This window comes from Mesoplodon mirus, assembly GCF_964341445.2.
Source record: "Mesoplodon mirus genome assembly, chromosome: 6".
Classification (NCBI taxonomy): Eukaryota; Metazoa; Chordata; class Mammalia; order Artiodactyla; family Ziphiidae; genus Mesoplodon; species Mesoplodon mirus.
The window spans coordinates 56257003-56281544 of NC_138982.1; the positions used below are offsets into that span (position 1 = coordinate 56257003).

Consider the following 24542-nt stretch of genomic DNA (forward strand, 5'->3'; position numbering starts at 1 on the left):
ACTTGAACAATGGTACAGAAATACTTTATATCTACATTGACAGAGTGTATCTATTATATATTCCACCATACTCCAAATTCAAAATAGAAAACTAGAAAAAGATCAAGGACTCACTTTGCTTTGTTAACATATCTCCTTCCCCAAGACACACAAACTTGATTGATAAAAATCATTCCTTTTTATATTTTGAGATTGGTATAAACACAGATTATGATTACATAACAGGGATTAGAATAGTAAAAACTAACACTGAAGAGAAAAATAAACTGATTCTCAATGGCTAAAATAAATTATATTAACAATTATTATAAAGGAGAATATAATTCAAATATTTTTTTCAAAATATTTCAGAGTAAAGAATGAGTGAGGTATCTTTTTGTGCCCAAATAACACAAATGATAACTTTTAAGTGCATATTAAGGGACAAGACTTTGATCAATTAAGATTAAAAAAAAACTTTTATAATGAATTGTACTCTTAGCAAATACCTTTAACTAAAATACCACAGATAAAGGTGTCTTATTAAATGATATAGTTATATTTCTCACCAAATTGTGACAATACTATAAAAAATAAACTTATACAAGTAGAATAGCAAGTTTATGCCTATATCAGAGTACTTAAAATTTTATTTTAAATAATATTGTTCTATACTTTTCTTCAAAACGAAAGATCACTAGTTTGATTTTGTTTTACATGTATATACATTATTGAGTTGAACTCTTTGACACTTTATGAAATCAATGCATGTTTTGCAAATCAAATAATTCAATCAAAATACATTTAAACAAAATATTTCTAATTATATTTGATAAATTTAAGAAACAAACAAACAAACCTATACAGAAATGGCAATCATTCCCCAAAGCTAGTCCATACACATATTCTTGAAGAGAATAAAAACTTATTTCTACATTCATGTCAAACCTCAGGCAATTTTATAGCACTGTAAAAAAGAAAAGTAGAAGAGAGAAAAATCTGCCCAGGGACTAATCCTTCTTAAGAAAGGTCCTGCCATTGTTGCCTTTCACATTTCTATAAAGCCAAGCTAAGAAGAGCACTCCATAACAATGTGAATAATTTCATTACCTTTTATATTAAATATTAAAACCAACCCTAGCTGTCTTTTGTCAAGTAATTTATGAATATTTATAGAATTTATTGAAAATATCAAAAATGTTGCTTCAAAATCAACAAGCATAAAACAATGAGTGAAGCAAAGCAAAACAAAACTATCACATATTTCATGGATTGATGGGGGGAAAAAAAAGAAATTTCTTACCGAGTACCCCAAGTCGATAGTTGACTGTGATGACAATCACATTGCCATAACTTGCCAAGACACTCCCATCATATAAATTTCCAGTCCCTTCCATATATGAGCCACCATGGATATACACCATCACTGGTTTGGGACCCCCACTGTCCCGAATATCTGAAAAACAAATGGTTGGCAATTGTTTTTATCCTCAACACGCATAATGAAACAGAGAATATATTTACCATTTTAGGGACAAGAGGGAAAGATTTTAACATAGTTCTTTAAATTGCTGTCTTTGTTAAAGTGTTTCTTAAGCAACTTATATTAAGATCTATTGCAGAAAATAGCAATAGATATCCATTGTTTTCTACCTAAAATTTTGTTAAATATTATAAACTGAATTACAAAACTTGGACAAATTGGAAATAGGTGTGAATTTGAGTGTTTTTTTTATTGATTCCTGATGTGACAGTAGAATCAAAAAAATAATAGAATGATAATGATTCTTAAAACTTGATTTTACAAATGTTATAGCTTTCATATGGAATTTATGAACCATAAACTAAGTACAATGGTATCACTGCTACTATGAATAAAACACTGTTTTTCCATTTCTTAATTTCTGTAAAGATATGTATTGAATGCATCATAATTACAGGGAATAACTTATGCTCCAATTTGAGAACATAATTACAACACTGTGCTATAAAAGTTGCAAGAAGTTTCATTTAACTATTCAAGTACTCTCAGATGAATGTTTAGGCAATAGAGTCCAAACATCTATATTTCTGTCTTTGTTACATTTAGGGGACTTTCATTTAAGTGATATTTTTCAGTTCAGTCTAGGTCATCTGCTCATTCCAATTACCCTTACCCTTCAGAAGAAGAAAACAGACTAACATATTTTTTACCCTCTTTTTGTAACTATTCTACTCTTCTTAGCCCCACTTTGGCTCTAAGATTTTGTCATACAGACATGAGACAGAATACAGCTAAATCCAAGCGTAAAATGCCAAAGTTTAGGGTGATGTTAAAGTGATTTCTACAGCTCTAAATTTTAATCAAATGTATGTGCTTTTCTAAGATACTTTACCCCGATTATGCAGTTTCAACAAGGGTCTAGAAATAATATATAAGGGAAACACAGGATAATTATAATTGGTATTAAAAGATACTAAGTTCTATAGATAAAAATGCTAAGCAGTATATTGGTGAACATGATTTTAACTATTATGTAGATTGAAGTATTATATGTGTACATATATCTATATGATTATGAATATAAACATACCTAAAACATTACCATTAGATAATGGTCGATGATCTCTTCTGCCCACAATTGAAACAAAATTACATCGTGTATTATCTTTCTTTTATGACAATATTAAAAGTGTCATTTAAAAGTATGTCTTTGTTCCTTTGCTTTTGACATTTTTTATCAGACAAATCTCCTACATCATAACAATTGAGGTTTCAACTTTCAGAATGGACTAACATGATACAAACTCATTGAAAAAACTGGTGATAATTTAGAGGCTGATTTACATTTCTTGTAAAAAAGATGACTAGTGTAAATGCTTCAATTTTTCTACTATAATAATAAAGTGATTTCTTTCAATGAAAATCATTTTAAGATCAGGAATTGTAGCTCAACTTGTTTGTCCAGATTTTCAAGTTGGGGAAATAGCTAACTGCAGAATTTAGGACTTTTAAAAAAGGCTACTTTATGTTTGACTTAATATTTAATATCAGTGTATAAATTTATCAAAATCTCCCCCTCTCCCTGTGAGGGTGTACTTGAGAAGAATGTCTTATTTTTTAAATGGTGAGATGAGGATACTTTGACATTCACCAGACTCAGCTACATTTAGTGAAAAAAAAACCTAAATTTATTTTCTCCTTAAATCGTTGGGAGGGAAAATGATATTCACTCATTTGTAAGATCTGGGGGCTTGTGGAGATGTTAGGCTTACAGAAAGAAAACAATTCTTCTGAAATTGTCAAACTCTCCTCCTTAAATGCCTGTTCGCTGCACACAGTTTTAGCGTGTTTTTCTAGTATGGCTGGCACTGAAAAAGCAATAATAAATTATTAAACTGAAGCCATTAACTGACTATTCACAGCAGACTCTGTGCTCTTCTAATTGTATGCTTCGAGGTAGCACAGAGGGAGGCTGTTTCAGAATTCTTCTTTAATTAAAATTACATAGAATTACAAAGCACCAACTGTGAACAGTAATGAAATCTTGGTAGAATCGTTCGTTCACCTGGAAAACAATGCAGGCACACATTGGGAAGACCTGCCATATTTTATACCTAATAACAGAATGAAGTGGACTTTGTCAGGAAACACTGAAAATACGATAATAGATGCTAGGAGCAATTTTGAGTGGTATATCTCTATTTTTCTTTGAAAATTACACTTGAAAGATTACTGATTGTTTGGGCTGATTCTAATTTCCAATTTGTCTTCCCAAACTTCTCAATGATTTCAACTTTGCCTAAGAACTTAGTGTGTCCAGCAGTTCGTTTCCAGAAAGTTTTATAAAATTCTAATGCTGTGTTCTGAACAGTATTTCTTTTTGCTTGAAGTAACCCTTAAGTTAATGCTATATGGTGTATTAATTGCCAAAATAGGTACAATTTTTGTACATAACAACTCAATATTGCTAATAAATCTTGGAAAATGCCATATTTATATTACAGAGAAATTAGAATTATTTTATAATGTTTTATCAGAGTGGTCAACCTTAGACTTTACTTTTGATAGTGTTTTATCATAAATTCTATCTTAGACTTTACTTTTCCTCATAGTCTACAGGTCATTTTTGATGTAAATATAATAGTAAATTGTTTAAATATGATAAATATAATAACATAATAATATAACAATAAATGTAAATGGTTTAAATTATATCTCTATTTACTTTGATTTTAAAAAGAACCAGACCTCTATAAGTGAAACTGATATATCAGATAGCCTACCATTGAATGCTATCTGCTAATGCCATCATTTTAATAATAAAATTTGGGGTGGCCACTATGTCTTAGTTGAAATATATTAGAGGTAGTAGCTTATAATGAATTTATTAGAGCCATGTTGTCCCTCTAAACCTTGTCTCATATTTTCCCTTAGAAATAAAGTAGATTTTACCTAAGATATCTGACTTTGCCTAAACTAGCTGCTACTTACCTTACTAAAATCAAAAGAATACCCAAAGACTAAAACACTAGTTCAGGTTTAGTAAAACTACAAATATTCCTAAAGAATGTTTATATTTTCTGTTATTTGCAATGTTTTAAAGCTTTGCTAAGCATCTAAATCTCAGAAAAATGTGGGAAGATAAAAGAGAAATACTAAACTGATGATTATTTTTCTTCTAAAATTTTTATGGTAAGAAAGTATTTAAGATTTTCAAGTTAAAAAATAATAAACTGGAATCTGAGTAGACATCTTAATTTTTAATTTTAGTAACTATTTTATCTTTCTGATAAACCAAAAATTTAAGCCAGTGTAGCAAGTGCCAACAGCTCTAGAGCAGTTAATGTGGATTTATTTTTGCCTGACAACCAATGTTTGAAGTCATAATTCCCTTTAATAGTCCTAGTGAATTCATGTGCCAAATGTTCATTGCAGCACTGTTTACAGTGGCCAGGTCATGGGGGCAACCTAGATGCCCGTCGACAGATGAATGGATGGGGGAAATGTGGTACATATATACAATGGAATATTACTCGTCCATGGAAAGGAATGAGATTGGGTCATTTGTAGAGATGTGGTGGATCTGGAGACTGTCATGCAGGGTGGGGTGGGTCAGAGAGAGAAAAACGAATATCGTGTATTGACACATATATGTGGAACCTAGAAAAATGGTACAGATGAACCTGTTTTCAGGGCAGAAATGGAGACACACATGTAGAGAACAAACATATGTACATCAAGGGGGGAAGTGGTGGGACGGGAGTGGTGGTGGTGGGATGAATTGGGAGATTGGGATTGACATGTTTACACTATATGTATAAAATGGATAACTAACAAGAACTTGCTGTATAAAAAAAATAAAATAAAATTCAAAAAAAATAGCCCTAGTGAATAATTATTAGTCACATAACTCCTTAAACATGTTTACTGGTTTCTCTTTCCTTAAAGGACTCATGAAGTTTTTAATTGCCCATAATTTTGAGTTTTGGAGCATTTAACGGTTTTAAAATTGTGGGGTATTGCCTCAGTTAAATCTTTCCCTGATACATTTAAAGATATTTCAAGATTTTTTTTGCCCCCTACTCATTTGATGAACCTCAGCTACTATTCAGGACCAGCAAGAGAATATAGAAGTGTTGGATGAATCTGCATTTGTTAAACTGGACTTACGATCAAAAGTACAATTTTTAGTTAAAAAGTATACAAAAGTCTACAAGAGCAACTTTTAAAAAGCTCTATATAGGATAGAAAATTGCATTTGAATGTTGAAAAATTAAGGTATTCCCAGCACAGTTTAAAAAATTAAATATCTCTTAAATTCCCAAAATAAATTGGTAGAAATCTGGGATTTTGCTTTGACCCAGCTTTAATCACTTCAGATTAGTCTTTTTGAAACTATGGAAAAAGCCAAAAAATATGCAGCTCTTATGATTATTATTAAAATTTGATGCAATTGTGTTTGGCCTAAAAGTGGCAAAAAATAATGGCAAAAACACAAATGAGAATTAGAAGTAAAGAACAGTGCTCCACTGAGAAGCTTTGGATGAGTTTAAGTGAATGAGGGGCACGCCCCAGTCAATGTCTCACCTAGCCTCTGAATACAGTGTTGAGACAGAAAGCTAGAAATCAAGTAAAAGAGTTGGGCTGTCAGGAAATAATGGACAATCCCATATAAATGACCAGATAACTAGACTTCTGACTGAAGTAAAAGGAGTAGTTTATCAAGTAGCTTAAATTTGTTGCTTTATCTAATAATGCCGATTCAAGATCTGAAACAAATTAAATGTGAAAATCGGCATCGGTTCTCATTCACCCTCACATCAACAGAAAACTTTTCAAACAAATTCAACGGAAGATGCTCAGACTTTTCTATGAAGGTTTTTATCTGGAGGGTATTTGAATTTATCCTTCTTGTCTTCTAAACAATTACCCAAATAACACAGAGGAATAGACAGAACTTGAATTTAACTGCTTTGACTCTACACTTTTGTGCATTTAAATATATTTATTGATTTGATAACTCTTACGACCACTGGCTTAGTACGTAACCTAAATACTACCTGCCAATTTAAGTAGGGGTTTAGGAGATTTTTAATGGCTGTTTAAAAATGTTACATGTGCTTCAAAATAGGTCTCTGAGATATATTCATGTTTATAGGGCTTAGCTCACTGTGGTTGCTCAGAGGTATCATCTATAAACATGTAAATATCTCACTTGATGCTGTTTTACCAAAAAAAAAAAAGCATATTAAATCAGCAATCAAAATATTTTTAAAACAGGAAAATGATGTATACTAACCTTGTGAGTACACACTAAGAATTTAGGAAGTCTTAAGTATTATTTAGATAACAAATGTCTAAGAGCTAAGGATTTTCAGAGGGTTCAACAAATCTCAAAGCCCTCAAGTGGAAGCACTCTTCATAGGGAGAGCACTGGGAACAATAACCCATGTCCTCAAAGTGACTAAATGTCTTTGATGTTTTAATACTTCAGATTTCCAACAACGTTAAAAAAAAATCACAATTTGCATTTTGATATTATGTCTATTTTTAGCTATTTAGCATTCAAAATGACAATCTTGTGCAGCTATAATGATTTAGTTCAAACATTAATGACTGCATTGTATTTAATCTTTAATCCACTGGTGGTGTTCATGATAAATGAATTTTTAACCAAATGTCATAAATTTCATTTAATCAAAAGAATTCTTAAATGTTATAAAAATATTAACACTCAATATAATTTTAAGCTTTTAATACTTTGCTTCTATAATTTAATTTTCTACTATGAAGTAGTTTATTAAATATATATCTCAATGAAAACAATTAAGGATGCATTCATTCATAGTTGTACCTCATGGAACTAGCATGTCTACTGACCTGCTTGTGGATTATTTTATTTTGGAAAATCTTTCTTACCATATTATTAATATCTTTATGAGGTCTAATTGCTAGGGTTCTGGGAACTATTTTTAAGCCTGAGATTACATTAATTATCTCTATAAGAATCATAACTAGGATGGTATTTAAAAAAAGAACTAATTGGAGCCAAAACGAACTGAAAGAATCAATGGCCTTTTTTAAACAGTCCATTTAATACCAGGTAAAGGTACACAATGGAATGAGAAATGTCAAATCAATCTAGTGAGTACTTACATTTACAGAGGATGTTAGAATTGTATGTCATAAGAAAGTTGGAAAGAGAAAAGAATTTTGTTATTAGTACAGTAGGAAAAACATTATTACTTATAGTTGGCAACAATTTGAAATTCAGAATATTTTCATTTGCCAATCTCAAAATTACGTGCCTTTGAAATTAAGGGATATCCATCTAATCTTCTCAGAGTACTTAAGTGGTTGCATAATGTTTACTACAGTTATCTAAATAGGTGTAATATCCTTCATATCTATATGATTTCGTTTATTTATGTGATATTTAAGCACATCAACAGAAAACAGTATTTTTTTAATCTAAATTATATTGCTCAAGAAACACTTTATATCAGCCTTTAGCTTGTCCTTCATTTTATTGGGTGTGGGTTTTTTTAAACAAATATCAAATGTAAAAATGAAACATTTTGATATTGGGTAAAATATTTACATAGATTATAAAACATGCAAAATGGGTACAGAAGGACTACAGGGGAGAGATTGTTAGTTCAGGGAATATGGACAAGTTTCAGTCAAAACGTGGGATGAAACATATCAAAAGTCAGTTCAAGAAAACAAAAAAATGCCCCCTTTTTAAAAGGTTGTAATGGTTGGCATCAAAAGCAAAACTTAACACTCATTTTTTAAAAAATTAAAAATGTGTATTTATATGTAACAACAAGCAAGAAGACAAAACACATCAAAAACGGGAATTAAAAACAACTCTTCAAAAAAAGACAAGAAGTAAAAAAATAGAAAGGGGTGGAAAAAGTGATTGAGGCCCTTGTCATGCAAATAGATTTGGTGGAAAAAAATACCTTCATCTTCTGCACCGTCATTATCACCTAAATCATCTGTCTGTTTCTTTGTAAGGGGACCTAGGATTGAGAACGGAGAAATGGAGGGAAAAAAAAAAAAAAGACAATTCAAGAATAAACAAGACTGAGGGGAAAAAATAAATGTAAATACCAAAATTCTCAAGAATATTTCCAAAAAAGAGTGGGAAAGTGGTTACATCAAAGTTGATTACCTATTTTGTTTAAGAAAAAAAAACACTTTCCCTAAAATATCTCATAGAAGATTTGGTTTGTGAATATATCCAGCATAAAAAATACGTTATGGTTTGAAACTCAAGTCATAAGCAAAGGAAATGATTTTTTTTAAATACCCACTGCATACAAAAAAAGTAAACAGTTTTATTAGATGAAAGAACTTAATTTATTCAGTGTCTTTTCTAATTTGAATTGGAGACAACAATAAAGAAAATAGGCCAAACTCATTCTTTAATTTGGGACAGTATAATAGCATTAGGGAAAACAGATACGAAAAATTTTAGGTTTCTTTTTTCTTCTTTTTTTTTTTGTAAAAGCATTAACACTTAGGTTTTATACATTTTTATATCATACATTTTTCAAAACTGTGACTTTTTAAAATTACTTGTCATTATACAAATATTTCCCCATGTGTTCTCATTAAATAGTAACCATGGATTTAAGAAATTTCAACTTGCACAAGTGTATGAATAAATAATCTCATCACTTGGTAGAGCAAATGTACCACTGTAGAAGTTGGTGTTTAGCAATTAAGGTTGTTACAGAGTCAGGGCTTATATTTCATAATCAATTTAGAAATATAATGGAATTATGCCCTAGTGCAATTCCATGCCCAGTATAATTATTTATAATGGGATCATATTTTAGGATAATAATTGTATTAAAATACTGTGAATGTTTAATAAATGTTTTATTATTCTTAACAACACTAATTTGCTAAGAATAAAGGCACACACAAAAGGGGAAGTCACAGGCCATATGAAAGTAATTTTAAGTGTCACATGATTGACATATTCAGTGTACAAAAAAGCAGGTGAAGCCCTACATTTCTTTTTGTTTCCACAACCATTTAATTTTTATGGCATTTCATAATCCTCATGCAAAAAGCAATCATTACAAACACATAACGCTCAAGTTAAAAGACAGACAACCACATAACGGTAAGCAAGAGAATTTTGTCATGCATAAAATAATAGTTATAGAAAAAGGAAGAAAAAAAAGAGGGCTGAAAGTCATATGTTGATTTCAATAATATAAATAGGAAAGAAGCAGGCATTAACTCTAAGCACACTTCATAGGGAAGGATTGTTAAACATTTTGAGAAAGATTTCTAAGTCTTTTCAGCGATTACTATGCATTATGTTTGTAATTCAAAACTATACCTAATATCACAGTCTTCAAAGAATTAAAGAACACCATCCCAGAAAACAGAAGGAAAAAATGAGATATAGGTGAGTTTCATCAGCTCAGAGAGACAGCCTTGAAAAATAGTAATAACTGGCAAAGATCTAAAGATTGGAAATGGAGAAATTGATGATGTAACTGAAGGGACCCATTGACTACATGATTGTAAGGTCATAGTTTCAAGGCCATTCCAAATACGGACAGAGGAGCTGTACACAGTAAATTAAATGATATATTTCACAGTCCTGCAAGCAATCATTCCATTAAGAAAAAACCTAGATGAAAGCAATAGTTTATAATTAGCACTCAGTTGCAAGTTCACAGAAATCTACATGTCTTGAATATGACCCTGTTTAAATGCAGAAAGTATCCTCAGTATTATTTAATGTTCATGCAACAATGTTGCTGCATTTCTGAAAAATAAAAGAAATTTAAATTTAAATTTAAAAATTGCTGTATCAGAACTATATTTGAAATAGTTCCAATTTTAAAATATCATGTAAAATATTAGACTTAGAAAATTTTTAATTTTTCTGTAATTACCTAAAGGAGTAAATGGACAAACCTCAACAAAAATATTTTCTTGCATTTTTATTTTCAAGGATACTATATAAAAATTATGGTTTTATTTACTAGTTAATGACACACATTAATTGGTAGTTATTTACTGCTGCCAAAACCACACCTGTTTTCAAATTTTAGTTAAATGACTTAATTTGCTTGACTCTTGGCTATATTGGGAAACTCTTAATGTGAGCTCAAGTTTTTCTTTGTTGAATTGTTAGTTCAATAATTTTTGGAGACAAATGTAAACCTATCACAATTAAATTAAGTGTGGGTCTTTATAAGGTATCTCTCTTGGATGATTATCTTTCTTTCTCCTCCTAGGGTACCCAAGGCAATTTACATGACTCCCTTCTTTGGGAAATCATTCAGGTTCTACAAACAAGAGCCAATAGTTTTACATACTTTGCACACATACAGAATTGTTAGCTCTTGGTCTACATGAGATGGGACAGTAAAAGAACCTTTATTAACATATGATCTCCCAGTTGTTTGCATGGGAAACATAGTTCTCAGATGCTATTTGACTCTGGGTCTGCATTAGTAGATAAACCATGGAAATGATACTGTATATACGAGAATTTTTCCGTGAAGGGAATGGTTGAACCAGCCTTTTGCTACATTATTTATTATCACCTTCCCTATTCAGAAAGCTGCATGCCTCTAACTGATGTGGGATAATGATTACATACATACACTATATAGAACATCCTTTACTGTAAGCAAATCGGAAGGGTTAGAAACAGATTACAGATATTGCTTCAGCATCATGAATAGATGAGGGCATCATTACCCTAGCGAAGGATTAAGTCACTCTCCCAGCTAAAGAATCTCATTTATTGAATACTATAGGTTTTATTTAAAACCTTATTATTGGATGATATTAAATTGTTCCCACATTATGGGTTCCAGCAGTATTTTAGTGAGTCAAGCATAGCTGGGTTTTCTTAAAATCAAGAATTTTTTACACATCTGATTTTTTGAAGGTTACCTGGGAAAAAGAGGACTGATAACAGTTTTCCCACCAAAAAAAAAAAAAGACTATAAAAATAAAGAAAGCAGATTTCCTTTATCTCATGTGCCTAAAGGAACTGAGAATAAATATCTGAGAGGTTTTGCATTGCAAATTGAGAAACTAACTCAACATTGGTTTCCCTGAGGAAGCCTCAGTAGAGTAAACATATGTTTGTGGATAACAGAAACATCGTTATATAATCTCAAGATTCATTATTCCCAGGCTGGAAAGAAAACCATTGTCTTGATCTCTCTTCTTTCAAGGATATTAGCAACTCTGGCTCATTTTTCTTTTCTTTTAATCTATTACTGTTGATATAATTACTGATGTTAAAAAATTTTAAGTAGAAATAAAATATCGTAAGAGGTAATTGTCATTAATTGTCTTATGAAAATTAGGCAACCACTATTTAGACTATGTATTCCTGAAAGTTGATCAACATGATTTCCCTAAAGGGTAAAACATTTATCCATCATAATAAATAGCAATCATTATCAACATTCCAGCCACAGCTTATGCTTCTTTTAAACTACAGATAGTGCATCTTCAATACCAGCAGTTTAAAGGAGTATCTTAAATCACCAAAATATAAAGCAAATGAGTCCTCAAAAACCTGAGTGTAGAAGTGATTTATCCTATCTTGAAACACTATAGGGTCTGTCCTCCTTGAGGAACTCACACATAACTCTTATTAGAGTTAATAAGAAAGTGGACCTCATGTCTTTTTGAAAGGGAGTGAGAGTAAATACTATATTTTATACCTCCTATGGGCAATAAATAGATTCAGTGGTGAAACAACAGTACCCCGAAAGGTAAAGGGACTCCTAACCATGAACTTTGAACTCACTTAAATCTAAAATAGTTCCCTTGCCATTAACTTAAGTATAATTCAAAGTTATCAGCCTTTATAAAAGATGTATGATGCATTCTTACAATTCAGAATCTGACCATAGTGCCTTTTATTTTTTCAAAAAGGAATAAAAATATCAGCATTTCTCTGTAGTTAACTGGAGAATAATTATGAGCTTTGAAATAATTATTATCCACCCACATTAATGCTGCTTGTTATCATTCCCTTTGATGAAAGTTTAATATACTTTAGGTCTCAACTACATTAGAACTGATTATAAATTCCTTCATTACAGGTTCAATTCAGCAGAAATTTTCCGTACTTTGTGTCACACATATCTGCAAAAAAAGGCAAGTAGGTTGAGGGTATCATTAGCTCCTAACTTAGAAAGCTGTCCATGAGAATATGTGTCCTTCTTAAGAGAATATGTCTTTGAAATTTTTAGGATTATTGAGAGCTCCAGGCTCCAGTGAGTCCCATTGTGATAAATGGCAAGCCCTGGCTAATGACACTGCTATACTCTTTCCCCGCCCTCTTTACCCAACAGCCTTTGAGGTAAACTGACTCTGAAGGATTCCTAAGGCAGTTTCCACAGAATGGGAAATTTTAAGGATGTTACCATTGTTGTTCTGGACCAACTGGAAGCAGGCTAAATCTTTTCAGGGATGTTCTTCGGACAAATTTATTTATAAAACTAAGGTCAAGGATGTAAAAATCTAACTATGTCTGAAGAACATACGGAGGGCAATACCAGAATTCAATCCATTTTAAATAAAAATAGCAGTATATTACTGTATCTGATTTTTTCCCAAACTGGTAAACATTAAAATACAATGACTTTAAGAAATCAAATATCACAACAATTGGTGTCATTGCAAAGGTATTAAATTTTACCCATTGAAATTTAGTCGATTTTATATAACTGCAATACACACCTCTTAAGAGTGGAGAAATGTGCGAAAGAAACTGATTTGGAATAATAATTAATTTGATATTACTGTATTACTTAAAGTTATCACCCTTCTTAAACTATCAATTATACGAACATATATCAAAAAATCATGGCTGGAAAATAACTTTCTTTCCTGAAAATTTTTCAATTTAAAAGACAACATCTTTGAATAATGTCATAAATCTACATTATGATAAAATTAAAATGTAATGCAAACAGCTGTGATGAGATATTGGAAGCAAATTTTGGAACAATTGATAGTTTTCAAAGAATCCATACCTGTGCTAATTTTGGTGGCACTAGTATGTCATTCATGACTTTTGAGTATCTTTTAGGTGAGCTGACTATTTAGGCTAGTGGTTCATATGTACACATGCTATGGAAACTGGCGTCCAAGGGTATGAAAGCAGCAGGCATGCTTTATGTTTATCTTTGTGTTGGAAGAAAATGCCAGTATGAAGACAAAACATATTCCGTCAGACAGTTCTTCAGAGGAAGAACACAGTAGAAAACATGACTTTTGGGAAAAACAGAATCTGATGTTAAAATCCAGAAAGAGGGGAAGAAAAAATTTTTTGGTCCAGTATACTAAGAAGACCCTATTTATAGTTATATGAAAAACAAGTTTTTTCTTCATAAAATTACCTTGATTACAACACTTTGAAGTCAAAAGCAATCCTGTCTAAAATAAAAATTATAGGATCTGGGGAAAATATTTTTAACTAGATAAAAAGTAAGTAAAATGGGCTAATCCCTAATCTGAGCATCACCAAATTTGCACATGCTCATTACTTCTTATATTTGTTTGATTTTTTTAAAAATGCAGATGCAGTATTTTTATAGCTTGAAGAATGTCAGAATAATGTTCCCTTCCCATCTGGAGCAGCATGGCTGTATGCTATATAAACCCTTCAGTACTTTGTGAAGATACACTCTCCACTGCCCTGGCTTTCCACATATTATCCAGAGATGTACCTGGAGTATGGTGAGGACACAAGTGCCACCAGATGCTCAGCACTATCTCAACAAGGCTGGAACATTGAGATAGCATCAATAGTCCAATCTCCCTGTCACGGCTCCCAGTATTCAGTTATCCAGTCATTCAACAAATGCATATTATGCTAGGTCCTAAGGATGCAGTGGGCAAAAAAAGCAAGACACTTGCTCGCATGAAAATTAATTTTGTTGGAGAAAGAAACACTAAACAAATAATCACACACATAAACACATACAAATTGTGTTAAGGATATTAAGTCTTGATGTTACCAGAGGTTATACAAAGGGAACTGGTTGAGCCCAGGCAGTCTTCATTGATGGAGTGCAATGTAGCCTGAAGAGTGAAGGATAAGTGAGTACTAAGCAGAAAAAGAGGCTGCAGATGGGTAGGTAGGGTGTGAAGAAGATGCCAGACAGAAAACAATGACGTGTGCAAAGGCTTAAAATGAGAGGGAGCCTGAAGGTCACTGTGGCTGCCATATGGGGAGTAGAAGAGAGAGTAGTGCATGGTGAGAATGAAGAGATAGACAGGCATCATTCAGAACATGCAGCTCCTCTAGCCTGGGGATTTTTGTCTTAATCCTAAAAGCAATAGGAAGCCATTTAAAAGGTTTAAGCACAGACTGATAAACTCTGCCCTATCTGAATCTTAAACAGAAAATTAGAAAGAGGCAAAGTCATTCGAAGAAATATGGCAGAAGATATTTTATACAGAGGTTTTGTATTATATTTTTATCAGATGAGAATAGCTTTATTAGAAGAAATTAGATCAGGAAAAAGAACCTACAATGTCTTATTCTATTTTTGTTTGCAAATAAAATGAATGTCACCAAAATGTAAAATCTAAGACTCCAGTATATCTGAGATTTTATAAATATTTTAAAGTTTCTTATTAAACACATATTTAGATCTATTTTGCCTGAGAATTAACATATCTTAACTATTCTTATATTCGTAGAAAAATATAGTCCACAAGCTATTTCTGATTGGATATCTCACTCCCATCTCAGTATAACAGGGATGCCCAGCATGTCCACCTCAAAACCAGTTTTACCTCCCAACACAGGTTTGCTTTCATAGGTATAACCCTTCCCTCTGTTTCTAAACTATAAATGTGGAAATAATCTTGAATCATTCTTTCTTACTCCCTTTTGCCTTAGCCAGATTTCATAAATTTTCCAAGAGAAATTTTGTTCTTGTCACCCTCTCCCCAAACCGTCTATTTTTAGCCTGGTCTGTGGCCACAGTTACCATATGCCAGAATTATTACAGTAGTCTTGTAGTTGCTCCCATGATCATCCAGACTCTAGACTGTCTCTCAAGCCATTTTGTATTCTATACGTTTTTGAAGTAGTAGATTGTAATAGTGGTGAACCCAAAGAGAAAAGGATTTAATAATCATCAGCAGCTAACATATACACACATTCAACTCCTTCTAAGACTAAAACTGAAAGCAGTCCAAGGGAATGGGAATGCAAAAGTATATACAACAACCTTGTACTGTGAGATTTAAAATAACTATAAAGACAGATGAAAACTAAATATAGTTTAGCACTCATTTTGATGTTTTAGAAATTCATGAGCAAAAATAAGATTTTTTAAATTCAAAATGGAAACAAATCATGTAAAATATTTTTTAAAATGCAGTTCAGATTAGTGTTCATTAAACACCACTTTCATTGTTTCACTACTCTATTTAAAAACCTTTACTATCTCCTTATTCTGTATTATCTTAGACTAAATGTCCCAGACTGATCCATAAGACCCTCTTTACTGTTTCCAGATTTTATCTTTTCATTCCACTGAAAAGATACAAAATACATCATATCTGAATTCTAACAAACGTTTAAAGAAGAGCTAATACCAATTCTTTGTAAACTCTTCCAAAAAATAGAAGATGAGGGAGTGCTTCAAGATTCATATTATGAGGCCAGCATTACTCTGATATTAAAGCCAGCTAAACACACTACAAGAAAAGAAAATTACAAGCAATATCCCTGATGAACACAGAAGGAAAAATCCTGAAGAAAATGTTAGCAAACCAAATTCATTACAAATACATTATCATTCAAATACATGAATGGAATCATATGCCATGATTGAATGTCATTTATTCCAGGGATGCAAGTATGGTTCAACACTTGCAAATCAATGTGAAAACACCACATTAATAAAATGAAGGATAAAAATCAAGGATCATTGATTAGGAAAAGCATTTGGAAAAATTCAACATCTTTTCATAAAAAAAAAAAAACCTCTTTCAACAAACTCTGTATAGAGGGAAGGTATCTCAACTTAATAAGGGTCATATATGACAGATGAATGTAAAGCTGAAATCATATTCAATGGTGAAATGCTGAAAGCTTTTCCTCTAAGATCAGAAACCAGAAAAGGAAGCTCACTTTCACCACTTTTTCTCAACATAGTACTGGAAGTCCTATCCAAAAGAATTAGGCAAGAAGAAGAAATGAAATGTATCCATCAGACAGGAAGAAGCAAAATTGTCTCTATTTGCAGATGATCTGATATTATATATAGAAATTTTTAAAGATTCCACCAAAAAGAACTGTTAAAACTAATAAACTATTTCAGTAAAGTTGCAGGATACAAAATCAATATACAAAAATCAGCTGTTTGTATAACAATGAAATATCAGAAAGAGAATTTATGAAAACAATCCCAAATGTAATGCCATCAAAAAGATTAAAATTCTTAGGAATAGATTTAACCAAGGAGGCAAAATATTTGTACACTGAAAATTATGAGACATTGATGAAGGAAACTGAAGAGGACACAAATAAATGGAAAGATATTCCATGTTCACAAGTTGAAAGAATTAATATTGTTAAAATGCCCATACTACCCAAAGGGATCTACAGATTCAGTGCAATCCTTATCAAAATTCTGGTGACATTCTTCCGGAAATAGAACAAGTAATCTTAAAATTTGTATGGAACCCACAAGGTTCCAAATAGCCCAAGCAATTTTGAGAAAGAAGAACAAAGCTAGAGGCATCACACATCCTGATTACAAACTATATTACAGAGCTATAGAAATCAAAACAGTGTGGTCAATAAACCCATGCATATATGGTCCATTAATTTTCAAAAAAGAAGCCAAGAATATACAATGGGGAAATGATAGTTTCTTTAATAAATGGTGTTGGGAAAACTGGACAGCCACATGCAAAAGACTGAAACAGAACCCCATCTTACACCGAACACAAAACAACTCATAATGCATTAAAGACTTGAATATAAAACATTAAAACTCCTAGAAGAAAACCTAGAGGGTGAGCTCCTTAACATTGGTCTTAACATTGGTCTTAATGATGTTCTGAATTTGATACCAAAAGCAACATGACAAAAGCAAAAATAAACAAGTGGGACCACATCAAACTGAAAAGCTCTGCACAGAAATGGAAACCATCAACAAAATCAAAAGGTAACCTATGGAACTGGAGAAAACATTTGCAAACTACTTATCCAATAGGGGGTTAATACCTTAAAATGCATAAGGAACATGTTCGACTCTGTAGGAAAAAAACACAATTTAAAAATTCAGGACCTGAATATATATTTTTCCAAAGAAGACCTCCAAATGATAAACAGCTACATGAAAAGGTGTTCAGCATCACTAATCATCAGGTAAATGTAAGTCAAAACTACAATTAGATATCACCTCACACCTCTTAGGATGGCTCTTATCAAAAAGACAAGAGATTGGGCTTCCCTGGTGGCGCAGTTGTTGAGAGTCCACCTGCCGATGCAGGGGACACGGGTTCATGCCCCGGTCCAGGAAGATCCCACATGCCGTGGAGTGGCTGGGCCCGTGAGCCATGGCCACTGAGCCTGCGCATCTGGAGCCTGTGCTCCACAATGGGAGAGGCCACAACAGTGAGAAGCCCGTGTATCACCAAAAAAAAAAAAAAAAAAAAAGACGAGATAACAAATGCTGGAGAGGATGTGGAGAAAAGGGAACACCTGTACACTGTCGGTGGCAATGTAAACTGGTACAGCCAATATAGAAACAGTATGGAGGTTTCTCAGGAAGTTAAAGATTGAAGTACCATATGATTTAGCAATCCCACTTCTAAGTATATACCCAAAGGAAATGAAATTATTATCTTAAAGAGATATCTGTACTTCCATATTTATAGCAGCATTATCCACAATAGCCAAAGTGTGGAAACAACCTAAGTGTCCATTGACAGATGAATGGATAAAGAAAATGTAGCATATACATACACAATAAAATATTATTCAGCCTTAGAAAAGAAGGAAATCCCCTCATTTGCAGTAACATGGATGAACCTGGAGGGCATTATGTTAAGTGAAGCAAACCAGACATAGAAAGACAAATAAACAAATACTGCATGGTATCAATTGATATGTGGAACTCATAGAAACATTAGAAAAATAAGTGGTAGGGTCTGGGGAGTGGGGAAAATGGAGAGTGGTTGGTAAAAGGGTAAAAACTTTCAGTTATAAGATGGATAAGGTCTGAGGATCTAAGGCATAACATGGTGACTATAGCTATAGCTGATAACACTGTACTGTATAATTGAAATTTGCTAAGAGAGCAGAACGTAAATGTTCTTACCAAAAATCATATGTGAGGAAAAAACAAACAAACAATAAAAATAGAATACTTCTTTTTCCAGTGTGAGTCTTGTCACTGTTGCACAGAAGAGAGCTCTCACACTAACATCTTGTGTGTTTATACCATAGAGTTAATTCATTAAAGTTCTAATTATAATCAACTCAGAGAGAAGGAAAATAGATGGATAATCATGGGTATCTCCTCTAGAGTAATGTGTACAAATTTTTACACCAAAAAAAAGGAGTACTACTGTGTGTTTCAGCCTCAACTGCTGTCTTCAGGATATGAACTAGAGGTAGTTCTGTACTCCTCAGCAAGACCTGATTGTGAAAATACCTTAATTCCTTGACCTTACTACATTCTATCTCCAGAAGTGAGATAAATAAATTGAACAAGTAATTATTAAGTTCCAGTTATTAAGTTCCTATTATCCAAGTGGGTCTCACCGAGAAATAAGCCAGTGAAGACAAACCCTTGAATGCTAAAGTCCTGAGGAAGCCAGGTTAGTGATGAGTGTGTGTTCCTGAGATGACTTCTTGAGTTTCCAGTCTCACACATGCCCATCCTTGTTAAACATCTGTGGTTCTCAGTGAAGCAGTTTTATCCTCTTTCTACTCCATGCACTCCTTTCCACATGGGTTGTCTCTCTCTTACCATGCAAGTGGGAATCTGTTGGGGACACAATTCTGTGCTCCTTCTCGCCTGATACAGTAAATGTAAAGCTTACACTAGATACTACAGAAACACTTTTGAATCCAGTGATCATACATGCCCAGATTCATAGGGCAGATACTAGAGCTGGAAGGGACCCTGCTGAGTGACTATCAAATCCTCTCACTTCACAGGTCCTGAAGAAAATAAGAGTGTGAAATGACTTTGCCTAGCCCCAAAGCTAGTCAAAAGTAGAGCTAGATCTAGATCTCAAGTTTCTTATCTAGTTAGCTCCTTTACAATAAGTCACATGGCAATAAATGACAAGCAGAGAAATGGAAAAACTGGGTGTGGAAGTATTTGATGTAGTATAGATCTTTTTTACATAAACCAGAAACCAATAGACCTACCATAATTATATAACAACTATAAAGCCATTAGTATTCCCCTAATCAGCATTTTATTTAGAAATCATAGAAATGCCTTTAAATGGAAAACGAGAAAAATATCAAAAACAAGCCAACAGATTAGGAAGGACAGAGATCATAGGGTTTAAACCAAATAAGTAATACAAGTCAAGAGGAACAGTTTCCCAGTAGTGCATATTATTAAACTGAATTGTTTATGGAATAATTTAAGTGTGGACAAATTAAAGTCAACTTAACTTAAAAGAAGAACAAGAATAGCTAGGGCTAAGGTATGGCCATATAGGCCAATGAAATAGTGAAATTCTTGCACAGATTAGCAAATTACTTTTACCCAGAACCCTGTACTCTAGGACCTAAGATGCTTTGGCTTTAGCCCCTTCCCCAGATGTCCTCACTGCAGCAGGTTTAAGAAACTAAAGGGTTCATGCCTGGCATAGCAGGGGGCTCCTAGCACCTAGCCACATTGCTAGGCTGATATTCTTTCTAACTAGACAATTTATATTTTTAATATTACCTCTGGATTAATCTCAAAGACATTTCCAAACCCAGAAGTCTATGACTCTAAAATGTATTCCCTAAAATATATATTAATACTTCTTGATATTGTCACTACGTTGTAATGGGTTTGGAGATATATATATATACCTCCAAACATATATATATATATCTCCTATCATATATATATATATATATATATATATATATATATGATATATATATGTTTGGATCCTGACTCATCCATGTTTGGGCATGTTTTTTTAACTTCATAGATTCTTAGTAGCACAATGCTAACCCCCCTAAAAATATTGTTGTAATAATTATAAATGGCTAGGAAACGGCTTAACATAGAGAAGTTTGGTTAAATTTTTGTCTGTCTTTCACTTCTCTCCTATCCATTGCCTCAAACCAAATTCTTAATATGCACATACACACACATACACGCACACACACTCACACATATACCTCCTATCATATCATGTACTAAAGAAAAAAGACTTAGAATTAGGTCATCCGTACTCAGCCATCTACTAGTTATGTGACTTTTGTAATGTTTTTACCCTCTGTATTACTGTTCCTTCGAATGTAAATTTGGACAATGCCCACGGAACAGAACAGAACAGAATCCAGAAAGATTATGTTAAAGTACTTCTTCACCCAAGAACAATTTCCCTATTAGCTGCACGTAGCTCCATATTTTGACAATGACCATCTGGCAGAAATAGTTTTCTGGATGAGTCATCAACTGAGTGTTTATCTTGTGTCTAACACATAATGGAATTTCATATAAGTTTAATAGGCTAAGCCAAGAAATACAGCATAGTGATTAAAAGTAGGGTTTCCAGAATTATGCTACCTGGTTTCAAATCCTGCCTCTGCTACTTAAAATCTCTGTGATCTTTTAATTTCTCTATTTCTCCATTTCTTGGTTTGTAAAATAAGAATATTAATAATGTTACTACCTATGGAGCTGTAATAAGAACTAAATTAGTCAATATACCAAATTGCTTACTTGATGCAATGTAAATGGTCAATCAAAATCTTAGCTATTGTAATGAAGTAGGTGGTATTATCTTCATTTAATAGTTTGGGAAATAGAGATGAATAAACTTGTTTAAGAAACATGCTATACTAACTACTCCACAGGGATTATCTCACTGACTCCTCACAACTATTCCAAATCCCAGGATTATTATTATTCCATTTACAGGTGCGTTGGAAGGGGAGTCTAGGGCTTAGAAAAATGACAAATTTGTCCAGTATCTTTTTTCTAATAAGTAGGGAGCCAGGATGTGGAGCCAGATCTGTATTGTTCTGGAATTCATACCATCAGGATTATTCTGTACCCCTGCGGAATAACACAAAAATGTCATAAAATTGCTTTCAGGGAGATCAATAGAATAGCAGTCAAAATCTAAGAGTGTCTCATTGGGAGACATATATATATATATATATATATATATATATCTGAGACTCCCAACCCACTCAGAGTAGACTCTGCTGCTAATTTATTATATGGCATTAGATGCATTAAAATGATGAAGAAAACAGTAAATGAATCAATTACAAATGTGGGAAAGTGGAAGATAAGATGTGCTGAGTAATTCTTCTATGCTATAGGGAAAGAGAAACAAAGTTGTATACACAGGATTAAAACAATAAAGACATATGTGACTACTGTGCTCTGCAGAAGGAATGGGTCTCATAGATGTCTTGTCCCTAACAGAGACACTAAGTAAGCATCAAATTAGCTTCATGCAAGCAAGGCAGCCTGGAAGAAGGCAGGAAGCATGATCTATTTAAATGTAGAACATCACATTTGAACCTGAGTCTGTTACTTCGTCCAAGCGGTATGGATCCCACAGGCACACTAGGGCCCAGATGGTGACGCTGTAAGGCAACTGCGCTCACAGTAAGTACCCAGAGGAATTAGCGGCATGAGATGACTCATCTCAAAATGACAGCTGCCAGGTTCTGTAGTGAAAGAGCGCAAATTAGTAACAAAAGGCCTGGGTTCTAGGTTGAACTCTGCCACTTAACTAGGTGATAATCTGTGTGACATTGTTCAAGTTACTACACATCTCTAAGCCTCCCTTTCTTTAGCTGTAAAAAGGAAAAGACACTGCCTTCTAGCCACCTCAGGAGATTATTGTAGAATCAAATAAGATGATGTTTCCGAACATATTGTGAAAGACTTTTCACATGTAATGTGGGAGCTTTGTATTATTGGAATTAAGTGAAGTGGAAATAGTGGGGACTACCAGTTACAAAGGTCATGGCTATGACACAAAGAACTGACTGCATCACATGTTCAAAAGAAGAGTATTTGTATTATCTTAAAGAAGAAAGCCCATATATACTTAAAACAATTTTTTAAAAATTAAAATCCCCTTGCTTCCTATTACATGCCTATTAATAACACAAGTTCTGGAATCAGATATCCTGTTGTTGCACCCTGGCTGCACTATCCTACCTATTATCAGACTTTAGGCAAGTTACTTGATAACTCTGGCCCTTGATTTAACCATCTGTTAATTGGGAATAGAAATAACACCAAGCTCATACATTAAATGTAATAATATATGTTGAGCTCTTAGACCAGTCTCTGGAACATTTTAAGGACACACTAAATATTAAGAATTATTAATAAGACACAGTAAATGAAACATTAAAAAACTAGATTGATACTAGAACTGCATGAGAAAAAAAGGTATTTTATGGTATCTTTATAAAAGTAAAGGTTCCAAATGTATTTAATAAAACCATTACCCATTTAATATTTAGCCATTATAGGTTTGAAAATGATTACCAGCAAATGAGGATTAAAAAGTACTTTTTCATTTTTGGCAAAATGTCGGTCTGAGTTTGTAGCATTAGGGAAAAAATAAAGAAAATTTAAAAGCAAAATGTCATAGCATTCTTTATTTCCATTGTAATAATACTCATCAAGAAGTGAGTTCAGGTGTGGGACAAGCTAGCATTCTCATACTTTATCCAGTTAAGATGTCAAAAATTTTTGCAGAAAGGTTAAGAATGATCTTCTGGATGAAATTATGCTTTTAAATTATTTGAATATTAAAATATTATTGTTAATTATATTACCAACTTGGATGTTCTAGCTTTATTTTTATAATGTGTAGCAATGCTTAAAAGGTGAAATCGCATTGTAAGAAGCGACTGTTTGAGGGTAACCCTACTCACAATGTGCCTTTAAGAAACTCAGCTTAAGAATATCTGTAATAGATGCAGAGAACAAACGTATGGACACCAAGGGGAGAAAACGGCAGGGGGGTGGGGGTATGTGATGAATTGGGTGATTGGGATTGACATGTATACACTGATGTGTATAAAATTGATGACTAATAAAAACCTGCTGTATAAAAAAATAAATAAAATAAAAATTTTAAAAAAAAGAATATCTGTAATAGGAAGCATGACCACTGAAAGCTTGCATTCTATCTTGTGCATGAACTGTATTTTGGGAAACCCATGAGCAAAATTAACGTATTTGATCTTCAAAATATAAACATGCCATTTTAAAAGAGGCTTATCTCTCAAGTATTTAATGGTTACTGGATTATAAGAATCAATATAGGATAAGAGGTCCCATGCTTTATTGATTTCTCCTTCCTCTCATTTTCATTCTTCCCTTTAAGCCATTAAAATGCCTTGAATCAAGCTACTTTCTGTAAGATAGTTCACAGTAATAATATTTATCAAAGACAACATGTTTAATAACATATTTTTCTACTGGCAGTCAAGATTGCCTTTGAAGAAAAAAAAATCTTACCCATATAAATATAAACTTTTATATTTAGTCTCCAGAATTTTTACAATGAAAACAGAAAGCACATTTTTCAAATATATGGAAATCATATTTGATTTTGTGAAATATTTCACATTTAGTTAAACAGCCATGTCACAAATATCACAGAATTTTTATTTTAATATAGAAAGCTCAAAACAGCTGTATTACAATTTAAAGCAATAAAAAATATCCAGTTGACTTCAAACAAGAGATGTGTTTCAAAAATTTGCACATGAATCAATGTTTGTAAATTTTAAAGACACTAAGACACACTGCATTGTTGAACACCCCGTGGTGAATTATTTGGATATATAAATCCCTTTTATAAG

At 32.7% G+C, this 24542-nt stretch overlaps 1 protein-coding gene across 4 annotated transcripts in view; it reads right to left on the reverse strand.

The window, feature by feature from the left end:
* The window catches only part of NLGN1 (neuroligin 1), a 737809-nt gene that overhangs the window by 496669 nt on the left and 216598 nt on the right, over window positions 1-24542 (reverse strand). For 2 of the 4 annotated variants that reach the window (XM_082625148.1, XM_082625146.1), the window contains exons 3-4: window positions 8431-8490; window positions 1283-1435 (exon numbers count right to left, since the gene is read on the reverse strand). In XM_082625148.1, the coding sequence (XP_082481274.1) occupies window positions 1283-1435; window positions 8431-8490 (213 nt within the window). The remainder of the gene's footprint in view (window positions 1-1282; window positions 1436-8430; window positions 8491-24542) is intronic. The other 2 variants (XM_082625149.1, XM_082625147.1) reach the window with 1 other exon arrangement.